Here is a 22,447-nt window from a genome sequence, read left to right as displayed (position 1 = left end):
AATCTAACAAAAAATTCAATTATAAAATGTGTAAGCTATAGTTGTGTACATATAGGAAGTCTAAAAATATAGATTTTGTTTTACTTATTTAGTTTAGTTATATCACTGTACTTTGCGAGATCTGACTTAATTTCACACAATGCTTTGGATTTTCTTTACTGCATTGGGAAAACAGTTCAACTCACTGACTCAAAAAGCCTCCTCTTCCTCAACATGTTAACCTTTCTTCTCAAAAGTGGACAAAAATCGGGCAATTTAGAAAATCACTTTACTCTTTCTGCACCGATGTAGATACCTATTGCTCAGAATATTAGCCGAGTACCTATGTACCAGCTGCAAAGTGGTGATTGTTAACAACGGAGGGCAGTCACATTGTCTGCGCTCCTGCACTCGTCACCACGGTCTGGAATTCCCATCCTGTGGCCACCTGCCCATCGATTAGCTGTGCAAAATCAACTCCTGGATATACTCGCCCTGCGTGTGCGTTTATCTGCCCTCTGTCATGACTGCGGATTCCTGTTCAAGGAAACAAAAACGAAAAACTGTGCAAAATTGACTCTGCACAACGGCACCGCCAAAGTTTGTTTTGGTTTTTTGAAAATTTTGGATGTTCTGCACTGCCTGCGACCAGCACTGCTAACCGTCGCTGCTTCCTCGAGAGAGGGTTAAACCGTGCAGAGCCTCGAGGGGTCAAACCGTGCAGAGCCAAGAGGGGTCAAACCGTGCAGAGCCAATAGGGGTCACACCGTGCAGAGCCACGAAGGGTCAAATCGTGCAGAGCCAAGAGGGGTCAAACCGTGCAGAGCCAAGAAGGGTCAAACCGTGCAGAGCCAAGAGGGGTCAAACCGTGCAGAGCCTCGAGGGGTCAAACCGTGCAGAGCCACGAGGGGTCAAACCGTGCAGAGCCACGAGGGGTCAAACCGTGCAGAGCCAAGAGGGGTCAAACTGTGCAGAGCCACAAGGGGTCAAACCGTGCAGAGCCAAGAGGGGTTAAACCGTGCAGAGCCACAAGGGGTCAAACCGTGCAGAGCCAAGAGGGGTTAAACCGTGCAGAGCCAAGAGGGGTCAAACCGTGCAGAGCCAAGAGGGGTTAAACCGTGCAGAGCCAAGAGGGTTAAACCGTGCAGAGCCAAGAGGGGTCAAACCGTGCAGAGCCAGGAGGGGTCAAACCGTGCAGAGCCAAGAGGGGTCAAACTGTGCAGAGCCACAAGGGGTCAAACCGTGCAGAACCAAGAGGATTAAACCATGGAGAGCCACGAGGGGTCAAACCGTGGAGAGCCAAGAAAAGGGTTAAAACCGTGCAGAGGCACATCGAGTGGGCGGTATCCGAGCGAGGAAGGCGTAGTTTGAGAGCACCCCTCTCCCCGCCCAGCAAAGCTCATTGGACATCGCCGCATCCCACAACCGAGCAATCGCAGCAGTGCGGGGCGCCGCTCTCGGTTTAAGGTCACCCCATCCAGGGAGGGGAAAGCCACTCCGTTTGCTCGCGGACGGAGACGCGCACCCAAAAAAACTAAAACGCCAACAACTCCGCCGCAGCGGCGCGTGGGGAACCACTCCAGGCAACCGGCCAGCCGGCCGGGCCCCTTTTAATAACGAGAGCGACGCCGACAAGACCAAGCTCCGGATAACTCACCCTCGACCTTCTGCCTGTGCCTCTTCAGGAAGCGCCACAGCAGCACGATGGTGACGACGTGGCTGGCCAGCACCACCGCCGAGACGGTGTAGGTGCCCTCGCCGCGCAGGAGAACCATTCTTGCAAAGCGAGCTCAAGAGGTGGGGGGGGGGGGGAGGAGGCCGTGGTGGTAAAAGCCTCGAGGTATGTGGCGGTAGGAGGGGCCGGCTCGTTTTGGAAGGCAAGAGGGAGGAAGCGATGGCTTCTACGTGGGGTGGGAGTCGTGACTCCTCTTGGCTCCTGCTTTTGCTGCTGATTTAATAGCTCCTCCCCGGCAAGCTCTGGCAGTATCTGTAAAATGTCTCTATATTTGTTTGAAAAACAAAGTAGTTTTTTTCTATTAGTTGACTATTAAAAATATTTGTTTGTTACAAAACGGATAGATTCCGCAAAATAAATACAAGAATGATGTCCTTCATATACACATAATGAATGATGATGCACAGAGGCACCGGTGCCTCTGCTGATCTGACCGAGAGCAGCTTGTTGTGGTTATGCAGTATTCGAACAGGAAGTTTAAAAAATAATTAAATGGATCGACAGCTGCCACACCCATGGTTTTCTTGTGGACTTTTTTTCATTTTTTGTGTTGGCTCCCTCCCCACATCTCCCTCCCTACATCTCCCTCCCCACATCTCCCTCCCCACACACCCTTCCCTCCCCTACCTCCCTCCCCACATCTCTCTCCCACACACCCTTCCCTCCCCTACCTCCCTTCCCAACCCCATGGCTATACTCCACCCTAATGTTCTAACGTAGCCATTTGAAGATGGAATTACACTACCACCCAGGCCAACTGCTGAAAGTCGTACATACAGTAAAAAACGGTGTAATGAAGGACCAAAATAAATTAATAAATTACCAAAAATAATAATTCTGTATATGCACTATCGGAAGGAATGTGTTAGCAATCTTAGGTCCATCATCGGGACATGTGCAAACCATCAAGATGTCATACTCTTCTCTGCAGAGGGCATGTCAGTATTCTCATGGCAAAAAGCCACAAAACCTCTTCAAGTGATACCAAGCTTTAAACTGTGGAATTTTCGAATACTCGTTTTTTGCTGACCAAACATTGACGGTAAGGGTCATGGCATTTACTCGGCAATATTTATTTATTTCCATCCCCCCTCATGAAAGGCATACGAAGCTTGCTTGCATGTGTAAAGGTTAAACAGAGTAACCTTAGTAACAGGCTAAGGTACTGTCAAATAAAATGGGATAATTGTTTCGGCATACGACGAGTTATCTTCTGGCAGGTATACTTATTTTACTTTACCTCATAATCATTGTGTAAGACCGCAGACTTGGCCAAAAATGTCGTCATCTTAATGACAACCCACTCAAGATGTGACCGACCTCAAATACCAATATTATGCACTTCCCCAGCACTTATTCTACTCTGGAATGCACCCATAAGCCCACGGTGTTCTCCCTCCAGAAAAGCAGAGACAACGCTGAACGACCCACCATTTGAGAGCGGCACATCGCTCGACCACAAACAAACAACGCAACACCTGATATCAATCGTCCTGCCCACCAGTGTCCACAGAAAACATCTGCAGCAGCAGCAACAACACAAAAAAAAACCCGCCAATCAACTTGACAAATGTAAACGGACTCTCGATTTGACCCCCCCCCCCGGGGTTCTGGTTGGTCATGGCTGCTCAGGACAAAGCCACTCCACAGAAAACTGTGAATGAGACCAAATGCATGAACACACACGCAACCTAAATGTGACGACGAAACTCCCTTCGGAAGCGCAAAAGGCTCTCACCGAATCACGCACGAAACGCACCGCTTACCTTCGATGTAAATAAAATACTCGAAAGAGAAACGTGCGAGAAGTATATTGAAGGCGTACAGAATAGACATCTACTGTATAAGCTCATAGGACATTTAGACAAAAGGTTACATTTCTTGCGTACATTTACACAAAAAATACCCAATACCATCATCTCGTCAAGCCACTGGACATTACTTTGTGTCGAAGCTGTGCGTAAGGACAGCATAACTAATATTTTACGGATCCTTCAAAGCAAACCCTACACCCGCCTTAAAGCACAAGTAGTAACTTCCCAATGCATAATTAATTTGCACCGGGCTTTTGTCCAATTACCGCTTTTTCACGGGCTGCGCCGTATTTGCTATCTCGCCACCGGACGGTCCCGTTGCCGCATTGCAGCGTAGCCGGCATGTCCTGCGAGCCGCCCACTCCTCCACGCAAAGATAGAATCAGTATTTAAGACTGCTGAAGGGGGTGGAAATGCAATGAGCTATGAAGAAGCTTTTTTTTTTGTCCGAAGATGTCCCAGCGGATAGGGGTCGAGAGCCAGCAACGTTTCATCGGCAAGTAATAGAGAGAGAGAGAGAGAAGAAAAAATAACGATAGGAGTGCAAAGTAGAGGAAAAGTTGAGCTGGTGACTAAATGTGAATAAATATATTGTTGAGTCCCATTTATCAAGCTTGAGCAAGGCAGCAAAAAGAAACAAAGCAGTCCCGGACTACACCAAGATAACACCACACTGCAGTAGTCCCTCAATGAAATGGCACATTAACATTGAACTACCGACACGCATATTCTTTGGGTCTTTCGGTGAAGTCACGGAGATAGGTTCAAAGAAAATAACAACAACAAATATTTTTTGTTGAAAGCTTTAAGTCAAGATTTTACCGACACACAGGTAAGGATCAGAGGTTAAAAGTCAAATTTGCAAATATGGCTGCATCCAGCACTAATCTTCCGCTTCGGGATATTTTTGTCAGGAAGATTTACGATGTTAGGGGAGGCTACAAGGTTGTTGTTGTTGTTCCAAAACGTCGCTGCTGCAACGGCTTTCTCACCTCTTGCAATTCTTGTCCTCGGGATGTTAAAAAGGCAGCTACATGGACACCTTACAGGGGGAGTCTGTCCATTAAACTCGGCCACAACTCCGGCAAAATCCCTCCTTCAAGGGTCCTGGGGGGGCAAGTGCGTCTCCGTAACTCTACGCCACAGCAAGCACAAGCTGCAGGACGGAAACCTCTTGGAGCTGGCAAGCCTTCTCTACTACCCCACCCTTTGTGCGAGCGTTAGCCCACGACGATGATGGGTGGCGCGTACCCACACGGGTACGCACGCTCAGCAACATCTAACGCTTAAACGAGGGGACGGAGTGGAGGAGGTAATTTTGATCCGATATCGGGCTGCGTGATTACCGAGGGCCCAGCTGAAAGAGCGGAAAGGTCGAGCGGTGTTGCGTTTTCCTCAATGAGCGGGAGAATATATATATCTCTCGAGTCGTTCGCCTTCGAATGCAAGAAGGTTCGCGATCAATATTATCCCTAATCGAGGTTTTTTTTTGGGGTTAGACCTTGTAAATTTGTCGTTAAACCGGGCACCACCCGACACAGCCAATTAATAAGGTTTGTCACGTAAACAAAACGTGCCAATCAGTCACTAGTTCAGCACGCCACTCGTTGTGTGTTGGAGAGTAAACCCACAATATTGACAATTTGAGTACGTCGTTTCGCCGGCAATCATCATCAGTTGAGCCGTTGCACTGCAAGGACTAAGCTTCCCTCGTGCCGTGGCAGCGTAACTCTCAACTAAAATAATCAGCGTCTCTTTCACGGGGATAGTTCAACTCACCGATTTTTCATTCGTAAGAAATCTGCAGGTTAGAACATGCAGGGTCGTTGCCTTAATGACCAAGGCTCTGGAAAGTGGAGAGACGATAGTTCATTCAATTTAAATACTTCGATTACTACCCGGGAGAATACGCTCGTTGCCATTCCAAGCGCAGATTCCGGAATTCAGGAGGACAGGAGCAAGATGAAGGCAGCCGTGAGGGTATATGACTTCTGGAAAAAATGATGTGCATTTCATTAAAAATGTCAAAGATGCCACGATAACATTTAAATGAAACCATACACAGAAAAAAAAAGAACAATCTCCACCTTGCGCTCATGTTGACGAGGTTGCGGCAACACCACAGACAACTCAAGGAGGCGTGAACAAGCACAACTGGTCTATCAGGATTTTCAGCGAAGAGGTAAGGCGGCGCAGACGCACGTACGAATGTATCCTAAAAAACACACAGCAATAACGCCTCATGCAAATGACGTACTCTCGTCGACAGGTATTGCACACTCGCAATTGGCAAACGGCTGCAGTGATGGAACGGCACGGGGAGGCATACATCGACGTAGTCGATGATGATTGATGATGATGATGCTCATGACGGATGCTTGAGCTGAAAATATTTCAAGGCAAATGTGGCAAGAAAAAAATGTTCCAATCTTTGGATGAAAATAACATCAACCGAACTGCATGCGGTGTGCATAATTGAATTTATTTTAAAGTGCGCTGCGAGCTAAGAAGCTCTTAAGTCGGTTTTCATAACGAAAAACACCGTTTCCGTGACAGACATAACACATCAGACAAAACAAATGAATAAGTAATATTTAGAAATACGTTTTTAAAACCACGCTTTAATGAAATGTACCGTACTAGCAATGGCAGAACTCCACGACTCCAGAAAGTGGCCCCGAGGCTTGCCATAACGTAAGGGGGCCGTGTTGATTCACAGCCAACGTCAGTTGAGCGTGGACAATTAGACCCAAGCCGAAATATAAGATATAAAAAAGATTTCTTAAAAATATATATATATATTTTATTTTTAATTATAGAATATAGTATTGTCATCAGTATGACATAGGTATACCAAGTTTGCAGTCGACACAACATTGAGAAATGGGTTAAAATTTAGTTACAAGATTTGAGGGTACGACAACAACAGACAGAGTTGAGGATGCAACAGACAGAGTGAGCTAAATAAAAGCGTGTAAATAATACAAATTATGAAAAAAGGGAAGAAAACATATAAAATAACCGGAGAGTGGGCGCTTGGAATGGAGGATTATCTAGGGTCAACAGGCAACGACTGTGTAATGTTGCCTTAACCCCCCCCCAACCTAAAAAAAAACATTCTGGTTAAACATTTGGTGGAAGAATGGAGGCAGTTATTTTCATGCCTTTTTTTCTCTCTCTCTCTCTCTCAAAAGGATTTATAGGGTGAATGAGCAGCCAAGCGTGAAGCACCCCCTAGCATTGGCAAGGTGCTTTTGAGCCTCAATTGAAATAAAAGAGTCCACCGTTGTAACGCAGACACATTTGGAAGTCTCGGGCAGCAATTGCAGTTTCCAAAAAAAAAAACGTCATCACGGTCAATGTCTCCGCCTCGATGCCACTGCTCTACGGCGTCATGCAACAAACGATCCGCATCCCGACCACGTGCCACGCGGAGCTTCCAGTGTTTCACCTCCACTTGGGTGGTGCCTCCCCATGTCGCCTCGTGAGTCCACCGTCATCGTACACCGGCATCACTTCGACAACAACGCATCTTTTACCCAAGACCATTTTTTTGTTGTCTGATACCGTAATTGCAAAAATGTAAACTCGTTTTTTTTATATAGCTCTCTCTTTCTCTCTCTCTGTCTGTGTGTCTCCAACTCCAGGCACACAAATGCAGGGGAAACAAAACGAATGAAAAAACCGCCTGATTGCTGCAGTCCCCCTGTTTGGGGTACTACACAAGAAGCCAGCGACATGTTTAGAAACTGGACAGGATGGCCCTGGGCATCTGTCATGCACGTGATGGAGCTGCAGCGGGCAGGACACGAAGCTATGAACAATGCAGACGGCGAAGTGCGTCAACGAACGCGTGCCGCCCCTATTTACGGTTCTGACCGCACAAAGTTAACGAAATATTTCGAACGGGCTTTAACTACCCGGCTTCGCCCAGGACTTGGATTCACCACGCCCGACCACCTTTGTCCCCCCAGTGGCGATGTTCACACACCACACCAGTTACTCGTTTTAGGCTGAGTCGACCTAGGGGGGGGCCCAGGAACGGTTAAAATAATCGTCACCGGTGGTGGCCGTGAGCGGGAATCGAACTCGAGTTGCCAGGTTCGTAGCGCGGCGTAGCGCTAACCACTACACTACAATGCGTTACGCTTCCACGTGCGCGGGTCACGTGACAGATTTGACGTCACAGCTCACTTGCCGTGCAAAATAAATATGCATTATTGAGCTCCCCCCCCCCCAAAAAGTGTATTTTTATAATTGTTGCATGGTGTACAGTCTGGAAAGTACCCACATGGCAAATTTCAAGTTTGTTGCATGTCGGGAAGTACGCTAAACATTTTGAACAGACACACATAATCACAACTTTGCCTTTTTTATATATATGGAGATAAACTGCTCACTCGGGTGGCGGTAAAGTTGGGGCTAGGAGATTCAATCAAGTGCGCACTGTAACTCGTGGCAACGCAGCATGTGTGTGCGCGTTTCCAAGGTGCATTGTACAAAACACGTACAGCGTAACACAAAACAAAAACTTTCCGTGGTATTTACGCTCTCGCCGGCAAGGATAAGTTGGTGTGTAAACTAACGTCGGGCCAGTCGTCGTTCAGGGCTATATGGAATCGAATTCAACTGCAGCCCATCGTCCGTAACGCCACGAATACCGGACACATCATCAAAGCTGTGAACGACGTGTTGCGAGTCTAGCATGACGCGCTCATGACTGGCACGCGACACGCCCTCGACCGACGACGTCACGACATCGCCGGCGACGTCACGACATCGCCGGCGACGTCACGACATCGCCGGCGACGTCACGACATCGCCGGCGACGTCACGACATCGCCGGCGACGTCACGACATCGCCGGCGACGTCACGACATCGCCGGCGACGTCACGACATCGCCGGCGACGTCACGACATCGCCGGCGACGTCACGACATCGCCGGCGACGTCACGACATCGCCGGCGACGTCACGACATCGCCGGCGACGTCACGACATCGCCGGCGACGTCACGACATCGCCGGCGACGTCACACTCGTTTAGTTTAACGGGACAATCGGATTTCGTTTTTTTTTGGAGGGTGGGGGGGGGTGAAATGTAGCAGAGAGTTACATAAATGTTTAACTTCAGCTTAGCGTTGCCTAGGTTAATTTAGTTTGAACCTCAATAATCTCCTCCCCCTGGCCAGAGAAGGATAGGAGGGGCTGGAGTGGATGGAGTTGGGAGCGCTGAGCCTACGGAGCCACCCGCAGCTCACGGAGCGTGGGGATGTGAAGCAGGGCCGTTCCAGGTCATAACGCTCCGCCAATCATTATGGGAACATAGAGATAACGTAATCATATAAGTGTTTACAGCCCAGCGCCAGTGGAGGAAATTCCACATTCCTATGATGGGGGCAAGTCTATCCATAGGGCAACCGCTGTTGACACCCCCCCCCCCGCCCACCTGAAATGGTACTGATATTATCGACCCTGAAGGGATGATGGGCTCAGTCATCCCCTCCACCCCTACCCCTCAACCAGGATTTGAACTCGCAATCTTCTGATTTTGAGCCGCTCGCTCGATCGCGCTGATCTACCTGGCCAAATATAACCCAACGAACATCTATTGTAATTTTCATAACAGCCATTAATGCTCTGCCCAAGGAGAAACCATCTTAAGCGTTGAAGTCATGGGACAATGCCCAGGTCTGTGGAAAACAATGTTGAGGCTGCAGGCAAGTGTTTATGGTGGCCCATATAGGGTTTACAAGAGGGCCCACAGAGGCTATTACTTTAGGGAGCATGGCATATGGTTTGTGCACAACCCTGTACAAAGATTAGGGGAGGGGGCAGCTACCCTAATGACTCATACACTTTCAGGCCACATGGCATTGACTGTGAAGCCCTCGCTGATGTCTCAACAATAAAGACCTCAAAGGACTGTCTTATAAAGCTCATGGACGTCAGAGGTCAGACCTTGCATCCTGTAAAATTTTGACTGTACACAATGTCCCATTTAGCTCAACTCCAAATTTACAAATGTGTCTTGCATTTCTTTGATGGATGACTACATCACAATTAATGAGATCCACAACTACCACGCATCCATACTTATAATACCCCATACATTTGTAAAAATATTATATTTCAAAAGAAGACTACAGTAAAGGTACAATTTTTTTATGTTTTGTATATAAATATATTATTTAAATTCGAAATGAGACCACGTTGATAACAACACCAAAAAATAGGATTTATATTTGGCAAGAATGACAATTTTCCATTAAGGGGAAGTAACAAAATCATAGCAAGTCAATACAATCCAACAGGGACTCACTTCGATGGTGGCGCATGCCACAGTCGTTTAGCTTTTTGTTCAAAGGACATACAAGGACCTCTTGTTCTCCCAACGGAAGGGGGGGACGTAAAGACATCATGCAAAAAAGCACCATCGTCTATTTTGGCCACAAAACCATAGGACAGTGATGTTATCTTGCGACCTGGGAAAACAACGATCTATATGTGTGCCAGGAAGCCGTGAGTCTCGTTGGAGAAGGGCAATGTCAGCTCATTATCAACACTCGGGGCACGAGGGGGGGGGGGATAAAGTTATTATCAGTGCAGTATCAGCCGCGTGGAGATATATCTGATTAAGCATGCAACCTTTATCCCCAGAGGGAGGACATCGCCTCCGGACCACCTACAATTAACAAGGAATGCCATTGTTTATCATTATTTATTCATGGTTGCCGACTCAACACGGTTTTTCAACCTGCCCTCTGTGACGCATGTCACATCACTTGCGAGCTCTATACGACTTCCTGCTTTGCCATGTTGTCAGGCCTGTTTATGCACAAGTTGTCCTCATGAGCAGTTTCACGAGAGCATGTTCACACAATAATCTCCATGAAACCTGAAATGTGGCGTATGAATTATTAGCCGTGCAATTTTGGTGCGTTGATTCGTCAACTGAAATCGATGTGCATGCTCACGATTGGAGCCGAGGCGATTATTCATAGACAACGTTTTTTTTTTAAATAGACAATTCTTTTGTGGTGGATTATTTGGGCCTCTTTCAAAGATGGTGCCTGCCTGACATCCTTCCCACCGAAGGCAGGAAACCCCCTAAAAGCCACGCCCAGGGCGAGCTGGCCAATGATAATGGTAGACCCACCCACCACCTCCCATCCAGCAGCACAGATGGTGGGAAGAGGTGAGCTCCCCCCCACCCCCAACTATTTTAGTGTTCTCCGATTAATCGATCTAACTGATAATCTGTAATAGGTTACTGTACTCAAAGACATGAATAGCCCATGGCTACTCAAGAACACATGCATGTAATTGTCTCCGTTTATACGCCGCACGCAATTGATTCGTGCATAGCCCGTAGTCACTAGAGCCACTGCATTTACCAGAAATCAAATCGGGCCCATGACTTGTGGACGTTCATTGATCAACGAAAGGGGCAAAGCAGTGACGTAGCTGGAGCTGGGGGTGCCTTGGCCCCGTCCGGTGGCCAAAGCTACGAGTTGGGACCCTCTTGACAACCACCATGAGATATGTTTTCAGCAAAAGTGTAAAAGAACAACAAGCTTATTTAAAACGCCGTTTTAAATTGCATTTACTTTGCACGTTTTATATGAATTCAATTATAGCGGTAACGTTTAGGCGTCCGAAAGTGTTGCATTGCACGTTTGTTTCTACGTTTTCGTCAAAGTGCAACCAGGTAAGACGAGCAGAACCTTTCTTCCGGGTTGGGGGCGAATAGGGTGAATGTAGAATAAGGTGGCACACTCCGTTCGAACGGGGTGCGTGCTCGTTCACTAAAAGCCACGTCAGTGCTGTTAGTTGAACCAAATAATTAACCCGTAATACAGGTGTTTTTTTTTCTAGATCGCGTAAATGTGTGCCGTTAAACCTGCCACCACCCGACACAGCTAATTAGTAAGGTTTATCACGTAAACAGAACGTGGCCAATTCGTTACTAGTACAGCCCACCGGTGCGTGGGAGAGTAAATCCACAACATTTACAATCCGAGTACGACGTTTCGCCAGTAATTAAAACCGGCATCATCAGGCGACAGCCAGATTTGTGTAGAAATCCTGTTTCATGAATGCATTCATTGCTCTCTGGCCTTCGCACGTGAAGGTCTCACAAGTGAACGACATCACATCTATCCCTCTTTCTAATTGGCTATGTCAGTGCTTTCAGGTTAGTGAAATAATTCACGTTTTGCCATTTTGAGCGGAACTTGGAATCAAGTCCGAAATCCAGTACCCAATGAGTGGTGCGACCGTGCGAGACAAATACAATATCGGGGCCCCACCCGACCGATTGCTTCACCCCCTGAGATGATAATGTAGTGGAATCGATAGATTCCAATACATTACTCGGACTAGGAGTGGCCCACCAGGGAAGTGATTATATGCCACAAACTTCCTCTTGCTGATGAATCATTGAAGCTCAAAACCACAAGGTTGCCTTGCTCAAACAAATGAAGCCGAGGAAACGCGAACCTAAGAAGCTCATATGTCAGTGTATTAAATAGGTATTTTCCTTTGGCTACAAAATAAGTCAAATTATTTGTATTCTAAACGGGTCAACTAAAATACTGTATATGTCAAACTGCAAATGTTCATACTTTACTAAAGTCCAGCTTCATATATCCATCAACCAATGACTGCAGTAAATGTGAATTATTCATTTCGACGTGAATATTACACATAAAAAAGTATCGGATACAACTGGATCATATGACCTTTGCATAAGGACTGAGCGCATACTTTTAATTTCACTTTTTTTCGACATACGTTTTGACTGCAGCCTTATAACTCGCCCTGCTCTTTTTAGACATCGACTCCTATCCACTTTCACTCCCATTATACGCAGCTCACGCAGCTGCTTTCAAGCATACAGTGTGGCTTGCAAAAAATATATATAATAATATATAGGCATAGGAAGGTTGACTTTAATTTTAGCAACACTTGCACAGCCCAGCCATTTTCAATGCAGGGCAGCTCTGGGTAGAAGCAGGGAGGGTGTGGTCAGCCAAGAGCCGAGCGATTGGTCGACGAAGCGCATGTGGTACACATCGGAACCAATCGCGTCGCTCCGATCCGGCATTGAAAGTGCGCAGTCACAGTGACAGCCACGCCCCCGTGATTCTATCCACCTGCTGCGCGCACGTGAATGGTGTCTGAAGCAGACTTTAAAAAGACACAGAGGCGTTACAGCATTGCATTTATATATTTTTTAAAAAAGCTATCGGCCTTAAACAGACGACCAGCTCAAACAAATTGAATGTGTGGCGATTTTTTTTTAATTTTTGCAATTTAGATCCCCAACTCGGAGAGAGTTGAGAAAATGTGGCCATCCCAACAGGCAACTGCAGAGACCCGGTTTCGTTCGCGTTATGACTCATCAGCACGGTGCAGTCATCAAGTTGTGCTGCTGCCATAGGCCTCCGGGAGCCCCAGTGCAGCCAGCACCTGTGGCTGCTTCGCCGTGGAAAATACCCATCAACTCCAAATTGTCATAGAGCAAGGGAAGATAGCGATGTTTTTGGCTGACTGCCCATCACAGCAAAGGTCCATCATTTGTCTCATAAGCGTTGTTGGCGTGTAGTATTGTCCCACGTACACCGTGCAATGACGGGCATGGTATCGTGAGTTTCATTATCACGACAGAGCAGCATGTTCTGCAAGGATTAAAAGTTGCATTGTGTCATCTATGGATTTTTTTTTAAGAATGAATGACTTAACACACATGACTGAATGTACAGTATGAATAATCAAATTCATAAGTGACAGAATACACGACTGATTTAATGCGTGAAGGGATTGAAGAGTGCACACGTAAATCAATGGATCGCTGCACGACATTTAAAAGCCAATGGACGAACGAGTTTTTTTTTGTTCAAGGTAAATGGTAAATGTGGCAGCCCTGAAATTTATTGCTCACGCCACACCTAGGGGAAAGGCCTCCACCCAGATCAGTGGTTCTTCTTCACCTGGGGTGCACGCCACCCCCTGAGGCTGCGAAATGCCATTTCTGGGGGTGTAAGACTTGCCAGACATTTTTAGAAGGTAAATCATCGAAAACACACATTTTGTACGGGCACGTAAGTCCAACTAACTTGTTTCATCAAACCCATGTATTAATTAACATTATACATTTTTTCTTTACGATTAAGAAGGCAAATCATCGAAAACACAAATTTTGTACGGGCACGTAAGTCCAACTAACTTGTTTCATTAAACCTATGTATTAATTAACATTATACATTTTTTTTTTACGACTGAGAATCCGAAGAGGCGAAGAAAGGCTGCAGTAAAAGGTGACGAACCACCGACCTTGATGGAGGTCTGGAGAGGCCCTATCGAGTATTTTTGGGCCTACTCACTCACACACAATACCAAAGAGGTGGGAGCGCCCACGTTCTACCCCACCGCACACAAGCGACCTGTCAATAGACTGCGTCTGCACTCGTTTGTGCTCCTGCTGTGTGGGCAGACGCAGGGCAATTTCAGAAACCAGCCAATTGTCTTAAACTGTGGATTGCAAATCCCGTGTGATGGCCATTACGCAACTGTGGCAACATCCGAATTACATTATACTGCAGAAACAAAAAAAAGTGTCGTGGGTATACTCGAGCGATACGCTTGTTACCGAACAAATTAAAAAAAGCGGACATAATTCCTTATTTCACACAAATCACGGCGCTTCTCTTGCAAAACTTTGGCACAATTATCGCGCGCGTGCTCATTAATTACTTACATTTAAACCGATAGAATGCATTAATTTATAACAAAGAGAAACCCCCTCCCACCCCACCCCAAGGCAGAAACATAAGCCAATAAATACAATCGCGTGCAATGCGACAGTGTTGTTCAGCTGAGCGTAAGGGTGTGTGGTCTCAGGCCATCGCTGGCTTGTATAAGCGATGTGCAAATTCGGGAGCGCTCTAAGGCTGCTGCTGCTGCTGTTGGCAGCCTTACGTTTGTCACGGCCAGGCGGGCAGGTTCACGCTCACAGAAGCGCGATCGACCCCACCCCAGCCACAGCGAGAGATACGAGCAACGGAGTCGAGCGAGCAGCCACGAGAGCGAAAGGAATTGGCAGCAGCCAGGGACCGACCGACTCCATTGAAATCTCGCAAACTAAACTTAGCACTAATTACTGGCTAGCGGAGATTAAATAAATACCCCCAGCGCTGGACATAACGGGTTGGGGTTTTTTTTTTACCAAGGGGTACTGTTGTCCATATTTGGTCAAGACGACACTGCACCAGGGCAAGCTGATGTAACAGTTGTAAGTGTCTGGTTGACTACTCAAGGAATACATAATGATGCCAGGACGTCTCCTTCCAGCGCTTAGGGGCATTGTTACTTGGCTGTTGCGTGCATCTGCCTTTTTTAAATGTACTGCATATAAAATATTGGGCCGGGGAAGCTCAATGGCTATAGTTGCCTCGTTACAGAGCAACTGGTCAGGGTTTCAACCGTACTGTTGCATATATTAGCGTGGTCACCTGCTAAGAATAACACCAAAAAACAAGGTTTTATCTGACATCGTTCACAAGAGAAGGCTACTGTCTCGCTGTATAATAAAACACTGGGTCTAATCCCAGGATGAAAATAACCGGCAACCAAATAACGCGAGAGTTGTTGGGCCACCCAAGCCTGTGAGTGACATACCCATATACAAACTTTTGGTGGAGCTCATATCGATTGGTCATCCTGAGCCAGCGGTGGAAATTCCGGTCCTGAGGCAGGATCCAGCCTCTCGATATATGTCTGGCCCTCGTGGGTACAGCCTCACCAGATGGTTCTTATTTTACTGACCACGGTGGGATGATGATGATGGCTGGGATTTGAACTTGTATGTCATAAAACGGAGGCTGCCAATCTTCTGAGCTCCCTCTCATCCCTGAGCCCATTACAAAGGAATATATATTTGGCAAAACTAAAACAATACATTTGCACAAATCCAAATATCACACAAGCTTTCAGGAACATTCGTTCTGCTAACATTCATACGTAAAGTTAATCAACACAAGCAGCAAAAATATTGTGCTCATGTAAACTTTATGAATCATGTCACATTTTTTTTAAAAAGTACGATAACTAAGATATGTTTTCAAAATTATAAAAGTCGCACGTACAAAGTTATAAGCTCACCGTGTGGGAGGAGGACTTTGTTTTCAATGTACACTTCGCTCTGACCAGGATTCATTGGGGCTCAAAGCTTCCAATGGACGAGGAATTCAGAGATACGATTCTGCTGGCACAGTTGACTGAGTGCAGCGGGCACTATAATAGTGAAGTCGCCGAAGTAAACCTCCGATTGCAGAGAAAATTTAATACAAACTCTGGTTATTTGCAAAACGCAATTAGTCAAAATACTAAGCACAATTAAGCAAAGTGAGATCAACTAACATGGAAATTTGAATTGTCCAGTTCCGTATTTCCAACTAGGCTCAACGACTATCTTGCGTGTTAAAACAATAATCTGTTCATTATTTTATTTTATTCCACTCACTGTCCAACTTGTGTTAAGTAACTAGATTTTACTTTTCGTGACCGCCAATTAACAAATGCTGGTAAAGATGAGTTGACAAAACAAGAACGCCGAGCACCTCTCCTGTTCACAACGATCTGACTTTCGTGCTGGTGTTGCGGGCTTTTAAAGATGTGACGAATATCCCACGATGATAGATGCTGACCCAAAAAAAAAAAGCACTCAGGATTGTGGTCGCTGCTAGGACAAGCTGTATTTACATGATGTTTGTTTCGCACATATTGCGCCTGGACTTGACTCCGTTTCATTTGTCACCAGCCCTGTTGGCACCAACAAAACAGACCGCAGCGGGCCGTCGCAAGACCATCGACAAGCCCAGAGCATGTAGGATTTTTTCGAATGCCCCATGGGCCAAAATACTGGTTAACCTGCATAGCATTTTTCAGATTCGTTTTTCAACGTCAGTTCACGAAAGTTTCATGTTGCACTTCTAAATGCAATCTAGTGGAGGACATACTGCAAGCAGCGCCTAATTTCATCTGGAACAGACTAGAATATTGTTCCGGGAATTATTTTGGCATGCCTCATCCATCTTGCCTTATTCTGTCCTCACGATATATATGATTGTGTCTATGATTATAAGGATCATAGGGTTCAATCGCATATGGTTATTCATGATAGCGTCGCTTGTACGCTAGTGGTAGTGCCTTACGCCGATAATCCCTACTCCGAGCCAGCCTGGCAGCGTTCTGGAAAATATAAAGCGATAAATTAAGCCCCGACTACACATAATATACAGCCTCCTGAAATGTGTTTTATTGCATCTGATTAAAATAAAGGTCAGTTATGAAATTATAATTGTATATTGTGTTTGTCACGGGTCCGCGGAATGCACTCGCGACCCTCTTTGCGGGCAAACGGCCCGGTGGATTGGCTGACGTGGAAAAGATTGACTACTGTCTGGCCCACGGGACTTAGCATCGCAAATCCCTGCATTAGACGATTACAAGAGGCATGGGCTCACTTGACTTCCACCGTGGGCCCCCTGGACAGGGAATCCCATTTGCAGTGACACGCGTAAGGGTTGCGTGGTGGCAGTGCTGTCCAGACCACTCATGGATGGCATTTTCATGTTGGAATGCCATGTGCTCTGTGGAAGCGGCGTCCCTCTCCTCCTAGGCGGATGGCCTAAGTTGAGCTGAATGTCAAATCCGAGGGTGGACTTTAGGGAAAAAAAGTGAGGTTGATGTTTGGAGCAGAATTATATTTTTTTAAACATGCAATTATTTGATGTACTGTGTACAATGTTAATGAACAACAGATTTGTCTTTAATAACACCTGTTGATGGCCAAAAGTGTCTTGAAATAAACTTCAATGAAAACTAATTGTAAATAATTATATATTTGTGCACCAATTAAAAATCATGCCTTTTCCCAAAAAGTGATGTTTTAGTGTACAAATATCGAGATAACGAAAACCAAAGCACCTGTCTCAATTCCTGGTGTTGGCAGTTGAATCCACAGCTGGGTGACTTCATGTGACAATGTCTCTATTAATCCAGTAGTAAGTAGATACAATGTATTCATTACATTGTGTTGCTCGCTAGAAATGGGGTAAAGTATGGCTACCTTTAATTCATCCATTCCGAAACACTGAAACCAAAATGCACAAACCATTTCACACATTATAGAGGCATTCGGAAACGTAACTGCCTCTTCAAGACCTAGCATGCCCACTTGGCACACCCATCAGATATACAACCACAATGTATTGACTGCCAAGCCAACTTTCTGGCTTATCAGTTTTGCGTGACTGCTTGAAAAATTACAGAGCGGTGCCATGCCACAGCACGATTGTGGTCAGGCACTCAGATGGCAACCCACACTCAGTCTCTGTAGGTATCTTGCACAATTCGGACATCCTCTGTTCATTTAGCAGCAATTGACCTCTGAACCTAGCGAATGCCTTCCGTAGGTTGACTTCGAGCCCAAAGTGAGCCACTGGTGCCTTTTCTGGTTGTGAGGAATGCTGTTGGCCACTATTCCTTCCAGTGTTCGGGGTAAAGAAGTGCTGTTCTCATTAATAGCACAAATCTCTAATGTCCTACAATGACTGTTTACTTTTAACTAAATGTTACTTTTTTCAATAAAAAGCTAAATGTTTCATAGGTGCACATGACCTAATTATCGGAGGAAAAAACTACACGTAAAATTAAAACTTTTCATCATTGCATTTTATATCTGTGCTAATTGATGTACTGTACTTGTAAAAAAAAACACAAAATAACTCATTCAATTCTACTTGACCCTGTTGGAGAATTTAAATGAATTAAACCTGCATCCTGAAGGGAACGCGAATGGACCCCATTGGATTACATGATCCCAAAAGGAGTCCCAAAGACATTTTGAAGCCCTACACAAACAGTTTTAAGTTTAATTGTTTTATGATGTGGCCTCTCCATGAAATGGATAGTATTGTGTTATTCTGCAAAGCCAAACCTACATACCACATCCAGTGGAAATTTGTTATAACTGCTCCGGTGCATTAGTCTGAATCATGTCTGCCTCCTTTAATCATGATTACAATCTTACAAGTTTCCAACACTGGTTAAAACAAAATGATCCACATGTTATTATATACAAGTTGACTGAGCAATTACAGAAAATAATTGACGCTTTCAATCAAAATCTGCAACACTGAAACTATACTTTTCAGAACGAGTGTTTATAGGATATTCTTAAATTTTATTTTTTTGTAGTAAAATATTTTTCATTGACTTAGTTATTCTCATCCACGCACATCTCAATAATTTCTTGGAAAGCCGAGGCCTAAAATTAAACTGCCGTTTCAAGTGTCATTATGGCCTCAATTAGATACATGGCGACCACGTGCTCTGGCATCCCTCATTCAAGTGACCACTCACAGCTATTCCACACAGAGGGATCTGTTAGAAGTTGAACGTGTTTTTATTTCCGAGTCAAAATTTGTTACTGTTCGCTTGTTCGTCTCACCAGAGGAGACTTACCAGTGGTGGGGCTCGGCATAAGCAAACCAAGGCAAATGCATAGGGCCACAACACAGCTCAAGGGACTCCGGGATCCATGGAAAATAGGGGCGCACCAATTATGAATGCATCGCTCTTTCGTCTACAGTTCTCTCATCCAAGAATCTCTATCTCTTGTTAATATCTCTTCTGCCATCTCGCCAGGTGTTTAACAATGGAAAAGGCGGGGACACCCCACATCTAATTTCCGCTTAGGGCCCTCAGCGGGCCAAGACTTACCATCGTCCTCCACCGCCTTTGCGGGTGGCAGGCTGGCACGGCTCGGGCGTACGTAGCCGCCCCGGAACTCAAAGCTCTGCGCGGAGCCGAGCCCGGCGCTCTCCACCTTCCTCACGCTCGCCCCTCCGTCCTTCCCCTCGGGGATGGCCCTTGCCTGCGCTTGGGCCTGCGTGCCCGAGCGGTAGTTCTCGCGGTCGTCCCCTCCGTAGGCTCTGGCCGTGCCCCGTCCCCGTCCAGCGCCCAGCGGCCCGGTCTGCGGCCGACGGCCCGGGAGGGAGGCCGGCAGCGGCTGACGGACGCGGTGTAGCGTCACGGGCACGATCTCGGGCGGCAGGTGCAGGTAGTCTCGCAGGTAACCGATGCCCTCGTTGGACAGGTACCAGTAGTGGTGGCGCCAAGTGAAGGTCTCCCGCACGAAGCCGCGCGACTTGAGCGAGGCCATGGCGCGCGACACCTGGAGGTTGGTGACCCCGACGAGCTCCTGGTGGATGCTGTCGGGCCGGCGGTCCTTCTTGGCCACCATGACCCCATCGCGGAAGAGGGCCTCGTAGATGGACCTCAGCTTGTCCAAAGGCATGAGCATTCCAGCAGCCATGTTGAATGAGATGGTTTGAGTTGCTGGAGCCAATGAACCGAAAAGCAATTGCTGGGTTTCTCAAAATAAAAAAAAAATCAACGTTTGTTTCGGTAGAAAATGTTGAATTTTGGGAACAATGAATGTCGGTGGAATTTAGCGTGGGTGAAATTTGTGTCGCTTATGCTTCTTGGTCGGGGAAGTTTATTTATTATAAAAAAAAAATCCCTCTTTAAAACTTGTACTTCGTCAATGAAAACTTCAGCACCGCTTTAAATGCCTCGCCAGCTCTTTCAAAACCAACTTTTCAAACAAAACGGCGCCTGCATTCAAACACCGAACCCTCAAAAGTTCTGACTACGAGCGACAACAAACTGCTGGGAGTGGCATCTGCTGCGATCCATTCAAACGGCTTGTGACAGCCCAGGCTGACAACCAGGACTGTACACGCCTGACGATGCAATGTCTCCGCAATTGCTCAGGAATGCGTGAAACCTAAGGAAACCTACCACCACCAGACCACAGTTTAGTCTGAGCACGGCGCCCACCACCCACCACCCACCCACCCCCCAGTCCGCGAACCAAAGTTTTCACAGCTCTCAAAAAAAGTTTTGGGAGTCCGGTCAAGTTCTACTCACGCCTTGCAGACAAAAATGCGTTGCACGGTCCGGTGATGTCCGCAGGGCAGCAGTAGAGATCGGTGGTTAGCAACAGCGACAAACAGGCTGGCTAAAACAAAACAAAAACGTGTAGGTGTGATGTCTACAGCGCTTGCTCCGCGGAGTGGAATTAGGTGGGTTGGGTTGGGGAAGGGAGGGGGGGGGAAAACCAAGCCGCGCGGAAATTATTAAAAATAAATCGCAAACTCTCGTTGTTCTTGACGGGGGAGGAGGTGGTGGTGGAGGAGGAGGAGTGCTTCCAGGCTGGGTTGGCAAGTGACCAGCGCAGCTTCGAAATGTCTAAAACGCACACTGTACGACGTGGGTGCCCTGTCCCACGCCGCCACGGATACAGAAGAGAGAGGAGAGGTTACGGCGCCTGCTGCTGCTGCTGCTGCGAAACGCACAAGCGGAGGCAGAGCGGGCGGGATGGCTCTGTCAGCGGTGGGGGTGGGTGGGCAGCTGGGGGAGCTGGAGGGAGGGGAGGGGAGGGAAGGCGGAGGAGTAAGAGGACGAGGGGGAGGGATTATGGGCAGGGCAGGGCAGGGGAGGGAGGGTCGAGGGGGAATCGGAGCTTGGGGCTGTCGAGAGTAAGGCGTGGTGGTGGTGGTGGGTTGGTGGTGGTGGGTTGGTGATGGGGCCCCTCCCTGGGAGTTCACGCATTTGGACTGCTCGGGCAGTGAGTGCGTGGCTCTGGCGAGGTGGTTTGGCTGGCTTGGTCCGATCTGGGTCCAGAGACAACGAGTTACATTCTTCTCCCTTCGCTGTGTCTTCCTAACGTCAAACTTTCATTGACCCCACCAAACAGTTGCTCGCTGGCACCCCATTCCGGCCCCTTTATTTTAATCTTTGATCGATCAATCAACAGCATAAATAATCTCAGAGTGTTTTCAATTGTGAACGTAACAAATAAATTCGAAGTGCTGTACACTTTTTGCGCACGCTGGTGTTAACGCCCCAGTGTTAAAAGGCATGGCTTAAGAAGACGGTAACGCCGAAGGAACGCCGGAGTAACATCCTTGTTTTTTTTGCGTAGCTGAGTTGAGCCTTTTGTGAGCAAGCCAGCAGATTATGAGAATAAAATAATAAATTGATAAAATAAAATAACACAATAATATTCTCACGACGTTTCGGCCACAACACAAGCGGCCTTCATCAGGTGAAGGGACGAGACTGTCTGGTAGGACAGCGCTGATGAAGGCCACTTGTGTTGTGGCCGAAACGTCGTGAGAATATTATTGTGTTATTTTATTTTATCAATTTATTATTTTATTCTCATTCTACGTGACTTTACCCAAAGAACCAAAGAAGATGAATCATTGCAGTCACGAAAGCTTTAAATCGAAATTTAAGCCAGCAGATTGTTATGTTGTCAGCCGGCCCTGTGATTTAATGTTTTTTTTTAATGTACAGCTTACACTCGAGTTGACTCTGGTAAACACCCACTGCCTTGATTGGCGTTAAGGGCTCGATGGATGATACATAGACACACACGTGGTCCCACCAAAACAGCAAATCAATGACCGTACACAGTATTGTCTGTGCACGTGCGTGCGTGTCATCATCGGCATCATTAAGCACTTTAAAAATAAATCTAAAAACTTACTTTTTTGAAGCTGGATTTTAATGAGGATTTTCTTAATGTGTTATTTTTTTTATTGTGTTTGCTAGAAATGTGTTACAACGTGATTTAATTTTGCGTACAATTTCACTTTTATTGTTCATGCCTGTAAAGCACTATGTATTGCATTTTTTTGCACGAATAGTGCTATAGAAATAAAGTTTGATCGATTGATATAAGCCAGTGGTGAGGTGCGTGTGTGTGTGTGGTAAACATGTACTCTGCACTACGCTCTCCCTATTCCTAAGGTTCAATTATAGATCACGCACAACACACGA

At 46.5% G+C, this 22,447-nt stretch overlaps 1 protein-coding gene across 5 annotated transcripts in view; it reads right to left on the bottom strand.

Moving 5' to 3' along the window:
* The window catches only part of LOC116945259 (uncharacterized), a 231,226-nt gene that overhangs the window by 108,894 nt on the left and 99,885 nt on the right, over positions 1 to 22,447 (bottom strand). For 3 of the 5 annotated variants that reach the window (XM_032959620.2, XM_032959622.2, XM_032959621.2), the window contains exon 1: positions 19,316 to 20,430. The exons of 1 other annotated variant lie outside the window; for it this stretch is intronic. In XM_032959620.2, the coding sequence (XP_032815511.1) occupies positions 19,316 to 19,910 (595 nt within the window). In that variant the 5' untranslated portion in view covers positions 19,911 to 20,430. Of the gene's footprint in view, positions 1 to 1,636; positions 2,238 to 19,315; positions 20,431 to 22,447 lie in introns of those variants that run through there. One more of the 5 variants, XM_032959625.2, reaches the window with a different exon arrangement.

The sequence above is a fragment of the Petromyzon marinus genome, chromosome 23, assembly GCF_048934315.1.
Source record: "Petromyzon marinus isolate PM22_M1 ecotype Great Lakes invasive population chromosome 23, UKy_Petmar_22M1.pri1.0, whole genome shotgun sequence".
Lineage (NCBI taxonomy): Eukaryota > Metazoa > Chordata > Hyperoartia > Petromyzontiformes > Petromyzontidae > Petromyzon > Petromyzon marinus.
Note: the sequence above shows the minus strand (reverse complement) of the source record. Positions and strands in the feature narration are given on the sequence as shown.